Source organism: Podarcis erhardii (genome assembly GCF_964252035.2).
Source record: "Podarcis erhardii genome assembly, chromosome: 13".
NCBI classification, from domain to species: Eukaryota; Metazoa; Chordata; class Lepidosauria; order Squamata; family Lacertidae; genus Podarcis; species Podarcis erhardii.
The window spans coordinates 14,354,102-14,363,558 of record NC_138502.1 but is presented as its reverse complement, the minus strand read 5'-3'; the positions used below and the strand labels follow the sequence as shown (position 1 = coordinate 14,363,558).

The 9,457-nt window shown below is 44.8% G+C and overlaps 1 protein-coding gene across 5 annotated transcripts; it reads right to left on the bottom strand.

Annotated features, from left to right (window-relative positions):
* Positions 1-2,244: 2,244 nt before the first annotated feature.
* On the bottom strand, positions 2,245-8,889 carry LOC309326477 (uncharacterized protein). 5 transcript variants are annotated; one of them, XM_081835268.1, is made up of 3 exons: positions 8,503-8,874; positions 7,960-8,004; positions 2,245-3,956 (listed from the first exon to the last, which is right to left on the bottom strand). In XM_081835268.1, the coding sequence occupies exon 3, from the start codon at positions 3,917-3,919 to the stop codon at positions 2,555-2,557; it is 1,365 nt and encodes a 454-aa protein (XP_081691394.1). In that variant the 5' UTR covers positions 3,920-3,956; positions 7,960-8,004; positions 8,503-8,874; the 3' UTR covers positions 2,245-2,554. The 5 variants fall into 5 exon arrangements, 3 of the variants coding, with proteins under 3 accessions (XP_081691394.1, XP_081691392.1, XP_081691393.1); XR_014150304.1 differs by lacking the exon at positions 2,245-3,956 and adding an exon at positions 7,165-7,404 and having other exon boundaries at positions 7,956-8,004; positions 8,503-8,889; XR_014150305.1 differs by lacking the exon at positions 2,245-3,956 and adding an exon at positions 7,165-7,409 and having other exon boundaries at positions 8,503-8,889.
* Between the last annotated feature and the right edge of the window lie 568 nt (positions 8,890-9,457).

Sequence of the window (9,457 nt, the reverse complement as noted above, 5' to 3'; positions counted from 1 at the left end):
TTGTCCTTCTCCCCGATAGCATGAAGATATTATCAGGATGTTTTTCTGTAGGACAGGCATTATCAGTCCATTTAGGTCCCTGGGCATCATCCCCTCTGGCCACTTCTCATTCCCCACCCCTGACAACACACAATTTGGTTTTCTGAGGGAACTGGGTAATGGCTGAATCCAGGAGAAATAACCTAAGCCTTGAGAAGCACAGTGCTGACAGAGGAAGCAGGCAGAGAGTGGAATTCTTTCGACTTCCCCCTTCAGCTCTATGCACTTTTCAAGGGATTCCTAACCGCCTTTACCACAAAAAGAGCAACAGGGTGAAGACCTGAAGGGCACCTTATTTTGGAGGGAAGATCTTCAGAGCTTCTACACTGGTTGGTCCTCTTCTCACAGGAAGAGCACAGCTTCCTCTCTTTGTGGTTTGACGCCAAGGCACCAAATCAGTCCTGAGGGAAGTTTTTGTCCCCATCACTTCTCTTTCCAAAGTTTCATATACTGTAACTCATCATCACCCACATGCCTCGCCCATAATTCAAATGAGCTGAATCCAAGCTAGTTGCACTTCTACTGAAATCAATGGGACAAGGTAGTCAAGATTACTTTGCTCCCACTGATTTCAATAGGAACGAGGTGTGATGATCTTGGTCTGGACCTTAAGCCACCGTCCAAAGCCTGCCCTTCGCTAAATGGTCTCATATACAAAAATAAAACACTTGTTTTCTTGATGGGCAAATCGAGGTACCCCCTCAAGCTCCTCCTCTCCATCAGCATGAGGAGGATCCCACAGATGGCAATATTACTACATCTCTTTGCCTTCTATATTGGGGGAAAGAGAGCATCCTCTGGGAAATTTGATTAGGCCCAGGGGGCTCTGGTTGCTGATCCCCTCTCTAGGCCCTAGTGTGCTATACAACAAAACTTAGGGAAAGTTATTCAGTGCCCCATTAGTTTCATTATCCCCACTTCCAATACCCAGATACTGGTGTTAGAAATCAGGCATTTGAATCAATTAAATGCATCTTGATCTTTCCAATTAATTGTGGGGGCATCTCCTTTATCAATGCTTTTAATCAAATAATTGACTAAATATTGCAATCCTTCTTGGAAGGATTTTAAGGCTGTAAGCAAAGACCATCATTGGCCATCTTTCTGTCCAGTCTGTTTTTGGCCCCTTTGGCCCACCACTCTTTCAAAATATTAGTCTCCCAAAGAGAAAACCAAATATCCCTGCAAGATGTAGCATTGTGGATTTTCTTGAACGTTAGAGCAGCTCCTGGAAGGAGCTTCCATTAAATCAAGCATTCAGCTCTTGCTTAACTTCAAATTTCATCACTTGGAGGAAACAAACATTTGAAGATTGAATAGACCAAAACAGAATTGACAAATGCAAGGGCAAACACAAAAATATAGTGTTTTGGAAAATGTTTGGATTACTTTTGCACATGTGCATTTCACACAAAAGCTAAGCCATGGTTTAGTGCAGGGCAACGGTCCCTTTTAGCCTGAGGGCTGGATTAAGGCTGGGCCAACCCTCTGAGAGCCACAGAGACAGTCCCACTTGTTGAAAATAGGCCAGCTCCTTGTGGTTTGAAGTCGGCTTCTTTCAACAAGCTATAGTTAATCTTAACTATATTTTGTGTGACAACACAGCAAGCTTTGGGTGATTTAAACAGGGCCAAAAGTTCCCACGCTGCTCCTTATACCTGAGGAAGCAGTGCTATTGGCTTTGGGGTGCTTTCAAAGACATTTTTAAAAAAATAATGTAAAAAGACAATTAAAAAAAAGTTTTATGGACACACACTGAATTGGCAGGTTGGAGGCAGCACATTGGGTCTCTTCCGTGAAATCCATGGATGGTGGGATATTCCTTTCACAAGGAGAAAAAAAATATTTTGTAGCACCAAGTGGAATGCAGGAAAATATAGCAGCTGTGGTAATTGTTAACCCTTAATAACAGTGCTATGCTGGAGAAATTTCTGTTCTTATACTCTCAAAATTCTACACAGAGAAAAAATAGAGGGCAGGTTTTCATCTCCTTTAAAAAAAAAAATCTAAAGTGTGCATCTCTCAACGTTCCATACTTTGTGAGTCTGTCCACTGTTTTGCTGGTGCACATAGGAGCATCATCTGAAAGTAAAGAGTGAGGGGAGGATAATAGCCTGTTTGTTAAAGTAGCCCCCACCTATGTGCCCATCTGTGGAAACCAATGAGGGGAACACCTCTGCTTTCCCCTGCTTCTGGCAGGCATTCATCTCATCCCTATTTGCATGCCCAGCAACCAATGCACCTCACACTAAGCGACGGGGTGAAGGTTGCCATGCTCACTGGCACTGGAAGGCAAAGGGTCAAGAAAGAATACAGAGATGAGCAAACAGCTAGCAGAGCTATCCCATACACATCTCAAAAATAAAGGCAAGAATGGCCCATCCAGATGTTGATGGACTACAACTCCCATCATCCCTCACCACTGGCCACAGCTACCGGGGATGATGGGAAGAAGCGTTCAACGGCATCTGGACCTCCAATATAAAAGGCAAGGTTATCAATGGCCAGCTGTGGGCTACAGGATAGCCAGAGCGGATGCCTCTCCCCCGTGCAGCGCCTGATGCTCCACCAGCTGCGCCTTTGAGCCGAAGCTCACCCCACATTCGGCACACGTGTTTGGCTTCTCTCCCGTGTGGGTCCTTTTGTGCTTTGTCAGGGTGGAGCTGTCGCAGAACCCCTTGTTGCAATAGGGGCATTTGTAGGGCCGCTCGCCCGTGTGGAGTCTCCTGTGAATGACCAGCTGCGACCACTGGCGGAAGGCGCGGCCGCAGTCGGGGCAGCCGAAAGGCTTCTCCCCGGTGTGAGTCCGGCGGTGGTTCAGGTAGACGGAGCTCAGCACAAAGGCCTTGCCGCACACGTCACACTTGTAGGGCTTCTCCCCAGTGTGGCTCCGCCGGTGGATGATGAGGGAGGACGTGTCGGCGAAGCCCTTCCCGCACTCCTCGCATTTGTAAGGCCGCTCCCCGGTGTGGCTTCTCTGGTGCGTCACCAGGTGGGAGCTGAGGCTGAAGCTCTTGCCACACTCCATGCACCGGTGGGGCCTCTCCCCGGTGTGGATCCGCTGGTGTTTCCTCAGTGTTGAGTTCTCGATGAAGCTCTTCCCGCAGTCGGGGCACTTGTGGGGCCGCTCGCCCGTGTGGATGCGCTGGTGCTGGATAAGGTGCGAGCTCTGGCCGAAGCTCTTCTGGCACATGGGGCACTGGAAGGGCTTGTCCCGCGCGTGGTACCTCTGGTGGCGGATCAGGTTGGAGGCCTCGCTGAAGTGGACCCCGCACTGGGCGCACTGGTACGGCTTCTCGCCCGTGTGAATCCTCTGGTGCTTCGTCAGGTTGGAGTAGAGGCTGAAGGTCTTGCCACAATCGGAGCAGCTGTGGGCCACGCCGCTCGTGTCGATGGCCGTGGCCTCCCCGTTGCTGTCGATGAAGTAGGCCACCTCCGTCAGGTGAGTCCTTTGGTGCACCCGGAGCCGGGCGCTCTCGTCGAAACTCTTCCCGCACCGGGGGCACTTGTAGGGCTTGTCTCCCGTATGGATCCTCCGGTGCCTGAGCAGAATGGAGCTGCGGTTGAAGGTTTTCCCGCACTCGGGACATTTGAAAGGCTTCTCTCCTGTGTGGATTCTCTCGTGCTCGGCCAGGTTGTTGCTCCGGGTGAACCTTTTCCCGCACTGCGAGCATTTGTAGGGTTTCTCGCCCGTGTGGATCTTCTCATGCTGGACCAGGTTGGATGTCTTGTTGAACCTCTTTCGGCAAATGGAGCACTTGTAAGGGGCCGGCTCGCCCACAAGTCCCGCCATCCCAGGTCCACCGTTTGCTATGTGTCCTCTAGGAGCCTCAGGTAGATCCCTTGAACTCTGGGTAATCAGATCCTCTTCCTGCTCCATTCTAGGAGCCTGGAGGACATGAGATCCTGGACTGAGACTGGAAAAAAACACAGAAATGGGGTTATGGATCACACAAGCTCTGTCAAGAATCATTTATGAGTCTTTTCTAATTCCTTGCCATTATGTTGAAAACCTGCTTAATATTTTAAAAATCTCTAAGTAGTGTACAACTTAAAAGCAGCAGAACAATATCCTTAAAACAAAATACAACATAGAACCAGCAAAATGGAATGTAAAAGCAAATCAAAGCATATGAAAACAGGAATTCAAACAGATAAAAACAGGCCCTAATCTTATTGGTCAGGGAAGGTCTTGGTGAAAATATATATCTTTAGAAGATATTTGAAGCAACTGATGATTGCTGCTTCATGTATGGCAGAGGGAAGGGACTTCCATAGAAGAGCGGCAACAATAGAAAATGCCTGGTTTGGGGTCACTGCCCTATGACATTCTGTAGTGTGGTACCATGAATAGAATTTCCTCAGATGATCTAATTCTAAATGATCTTACAGGAGCAAACAGTCCCCTTTAAAAGGTCAGGTTAACCTCCATCAATTGGGTTATCCCCTCCTCTTTATCTTCAAAACATGCTATTTAACTATGTGAGGTCATTGGGGGATTTGCAGGTAACTCTGGGTTCTACTTATCTTTTTCATCAAAACCTATGTGAGGTGTGTTGTTAAATCAGTGGCTTGACGTGGAAATGGATTGGACAAGGGCCAATAAATAAGGCTCAATCCAGACAAAATGTTGTTGGTACTGTTAATAGGTGGTTCCTCTGTGTTCAACCTGTTCTGGAGGAGGTTGCACTCTACCTCAAGGGCCAGTTTTGTAGTTCAGAGGTACTTGTGGAACAATCTTAGTCATTAGCTCAGAGTGCCTCTTCCCAGCCTAGGTTTGTATCCCAGCTATAGGTAAAGGTAAAGGACCCCTTGATAGTTAAGTCCAGTCAGAGGCAACTATGGGGTGTGGCACTCATCTCGCTTTCAGGCTGAGGGAGCCAGTGTTTGTCCATGGACAGCTTTCTGGGTCATGTGGCCAGCATGACTAAACTGCTTCTGGTGCAACAGGACACTGTGACAGAAGCCAGAGTGCATGGAAATGCCATTTAGCTTCCCACCACAGCGGTACCTATGTATCTACTTGCACTGGTATGCTTTCAAACTGCTAGATTGGCAGGAGCTGGGACAGCTATAACTCTACCAGGGCAGAGAAAGCCTTGCTCTGGTGAACCATGTCCAGGTAATCTCCCATCTAGGTTATTACAACATGTCGTGAGGTGGAGGGGAGTGCCTTTGAAAACTATCCAGAAACTCTGGCTGGTAAGGAACATGACAGCAAGATTGCTCGCTGGGACTGAGTGTTAAAAACATCTTACACAATACATGTTATTTTGGCATCTGCATTGGCTCACAGTCTGTTTCTGGGCCAGATTCAAAATGCCGTTTTAAGGCCCTTCATAGCATGGGACAGGGGTACCTGAAGGGTTGCCGCTCCTAACGTACCTACCTGGACTCTGAGATCAAAGCTGGAGGATCTTCTTTAGGTGTCCCCACCAGCGAAGAGATTGTCAAATGAATTGAAGGGTCTTTTCAGTGGTGGCACCCCAGCTGTGGAATGCCCTCCACAGAGAGGCTTCCTTGGCACCAACCTTAATTTCCTAGGGCTTTCAAATCTTGCTGTTTTCATTTTTGACACTCCCCTTTTTGTTTCTGAGCTTAATGTGGAATTTAAATTCTGCTTAACATTGTATTCTATTAATTTTCCTATTGTTGTCTTTAACTTTTTTTGATTAACTCAGCTGCCCCGAGAACTTTTTGATATAGAAGAGCCTACAAATGCTGAAAAACAAACAGGTAAGGTAGGTTTGGCCAAACCCAATGAGTTTAGGGGCCTAAAATGGAGTTTATTACCCATCTTTGTCAAATGCTTTGACCAGTAAACACCCCTGGTTTGCAATTTGGGAAGCTAATATTGTACTTCTTTCCACAATTTCTTTAATGGTATTTATACTTAGTAACTCATTTTCATTAGAAGATACCTTTATTTTAGATATGTTAGCAGCAACCATGAATTTCAAAGCACACACATATATAGAAAGCTAACCTACTGTATTTTGTTCAGAGGGATAAAATTCAGAATTCTTGGAATTTTGATTTATTATTATTATTATTAATAGTTTTTTATTGGACTTTCCAAAAAGAAAATCAAATACTCTTAAATAATACAATGTGTTCTGTATGGGGAAGAAAGGGAAATGGGGCAGGTGGCTGGGGGTCCAGACCAAAACAATGCTCAGACATTCAAGAAAATTGGTATGTATATTGCAGTATTCATTTTAAGAAACACAAGCCAGAATTTGTCTAGCTAAATGCTGGAAGATGAAGTGACCCCCCACCCCCAATGAAAAGACTGGCCAGAGAAATTATGAGAAGCGGTAAAATGCATTAAAATGCCATACTCGAGAAGCCAGAAACCAACAAGAGATCAAGTTCTTAAAACGATGGGTCCTTTTTATAAGTCATTGGAATGAAAGGGTGGCGATAACACACACACCCAACCCATTTTCAAATACCTTTCCTCTGCACTACATGTACAATCTCTCTCTCTCGCCTGCCTTCCTTCCTTCCTTCCTTCCTTCCTTCCTTCCTTCCTTCCTTCCTTCTCCCCACCCCTCTTTTCCCCTATCTATTTTTCTTTTCGTTAGTATCCTCTGTCTTATATAATGTACTTTGGTTATTACAGTTATTACTATTGGTCCCCCCCCCCCGAAATCCTTTCTACTGCTTTCCTGTGTGTGTGTGTGTCTTTTATATTTAATTAGCACCGTTTATAATGGATGTGGTAGGGTGACTGATTAAATATGCTGTTTTCTTCCCATTTGCTTTCAACCTTTTATGTTTTTGGGCACCCCTCCCCACCCCACAACAACAAAAAAGCAATGATGGGAGAGAGCACTAAGATGTCTGGACTACATGACAATACAAAAACGTTAGTCTGAGTTAATTTTATAAAAGTTAAATGTAACAATGAGAAAAGAAACACAATCAATATGAACATGGTAAAAATGGCTCTAGTGTAATTTCAACTCCTGAGCTTTTATTTTATTGTAAAATGCAATGTTTGTGTGTATGTGTCTTTGTGTGTATGCTTCACTCAATTTATTATAAAAAGGTTGATTCCCTCATGCGTGTTTATTTATTTATTTATTTGCATAGTGTGCAAAATAAATTTATTTGCATCAGTGTGCATGGAACTTAACACAGTACGAGAAAACAGGTCCCTGCCCTGAGAAGGTTACAGTCTATAATTCAACACAGGGGAAGAACAAAGAGAGAGAAGGAATAAGCAATTGCTTCAAATCCATGTGTTTAGGCTGCATTATGTAAGGGCATGCAAAACAGAGGACTGGGCTAAAGGCATCACTGATAAAGTAGATTCTGAAGATGGATCCAAATGTTGACTTTTCCATATTTAATAAGGCCCTTATCTGCAAAATGGGAACAGCAGGGTCATATAATTCACACAACCACCATGATGGTCAGCCCACTACAGAAGTTAAAGTACATTATTAAAGAGGCTACCTTTACACTGCTTGCTATTTCTCATTCTCAGTCCCAGTCCCACCCTGTCCCAAGCTACAATATGAGGGGAATAATATTGACCTATATTACACGGTGGTTGTAAGGGTTACTGAGATCATTGTACACAAAGGGCTTTGAGCACTCAAGAAGACTATATTATACCCTTCGTAGTTTTAAACACCTGTAGGAAGGAATCAGAATGTGCAACAAAACTAGAGAGATATTGCAGTTGCTTATCCAGTACTGGAATAAAATGAGTCTGGAGGACAATAGCAGGCAGGCAGGCAGCAGCTGGCACTATTGTAAGAGAATATATAAATTTAATGAATAAAATAAATCAATAAAATAAAATAGTACCAATAAAGCTGTAAGTAAATAAAATTAAGATCAAAGGTTCAATCCCTTGTAGTACCTTAAAGCTGCAATATTAACCTCACTTTTCTGGGAGTAACTCACCTTGAATTCAGGACTCAATTCTGACCAGACCTGCTTAGGATTGTGCTGTAAATAAATGAGGGTTTCTTTATAAATGTTTAGCGGACTTTGCCATTGCAACTATTGGGGGAGAACTACTATGTTGAATCCTGCAGTGAGATGTGGATTTTCTTCTTTTGGTCCTCCCCTTTGTTTACCTTTCTTTTTCGGCATGCAATGTATAATTAAATACCCGCTAGTAAAGCTCCAATTCATTCCTAAGCATTACACTATAGAACACCCATTATATCTTCTCTCCCACCCACTGCATTCCACTGCCGTTTCCCTGCGCGGTTCATCTCCTTTCTGCCTGCCTCCCTCTTTCTCTCTCTCAGCTGGTTGGAGCGTGTTGCTGAGAACGCCAAGGTTGCAGGTTCGATCCCCGTATGGGACAGCTGATTATCGCTGCATCGCAGAGGAGACTGGACTAGATGATCGTCAGGCTCCCAATGCTATGATCATATATATATAGCACACATCCGTCCTCTTTCTCATTCTCCCTTCGCCCACACCCGGCCAACTTACCGAACTCAGGGTATTTGTGCCCCTGACATCACCATCCCCGCCTCCCCTCCGGATGGCTCCTGGCACAAGCCGCCTCCCCAGGTGGCTTAAAGCATCCAGCAAAGCCCAGCTGGAGGGAGGAGCAGCCACGGAGGAAGGTGCATCCTTTATCAGAGCTCCCCTTCTCTTTTCCTGCAGCGATCTCCAACATCTTCAGGAACCACCAGCCTGGCTGGCAGAAAGCTGGGAATGCCGCGGTCGCTCTGTGGTTTTAACTCTTTGCTCTCCCGCTTTGCTGCTGCTGCTGATGGTGGTTTTTTCTTAAGCATGATGTTTTGCAGCAAGTTAGCAGAATGCCCTCTTGTCGCTGGATCAAGCCAGAGCCCCATCTAATCCAGCACCCCTGTTCTCATGGGATGCCTTTATCCCTTTATCATATCTTGTTTAATTGCCCTTTATACACTGTTCCCCGATCAAGGATTCTGAGTTCAACCATTCTGGAAATTGTTGCTAAACCACCTGAATTACATCTAGCTTATCTACTCCAGGACATTGACTCTTATAGAACATTACAGGTTGCCAGATTCCTGTTTGCAGTTCTTTCATATAAAAGACTTCATGGAATGCTGCATGACTATTAAAAATCTAGTAAACTCTATGCACCATCTTCATCTTCAAGGCCATAATACGGTACATCTAGAGATTGTAAGTAATGTGAAGGAGATTATGCGTTGAAATATTTTAGTTGATATCCTAGAATGTAAAATGCTATTTTATTTATTGATTTGTTACCTTGTGGGCTTATAGCCGAATAAAGTCTCTATCTGGGATGCCTTTGGGAAAGCCAGCGAGCTGGCAAGAGCGCTCCCCCGTCTCCGCTGTTGTGATTTCTAGTAGCTGGTATAAAAGAAGTCAACAGGGCTCTTTGGAAATATTAATTGATTCCTTATTTCCTTTGACAATTTATATGCCGCTT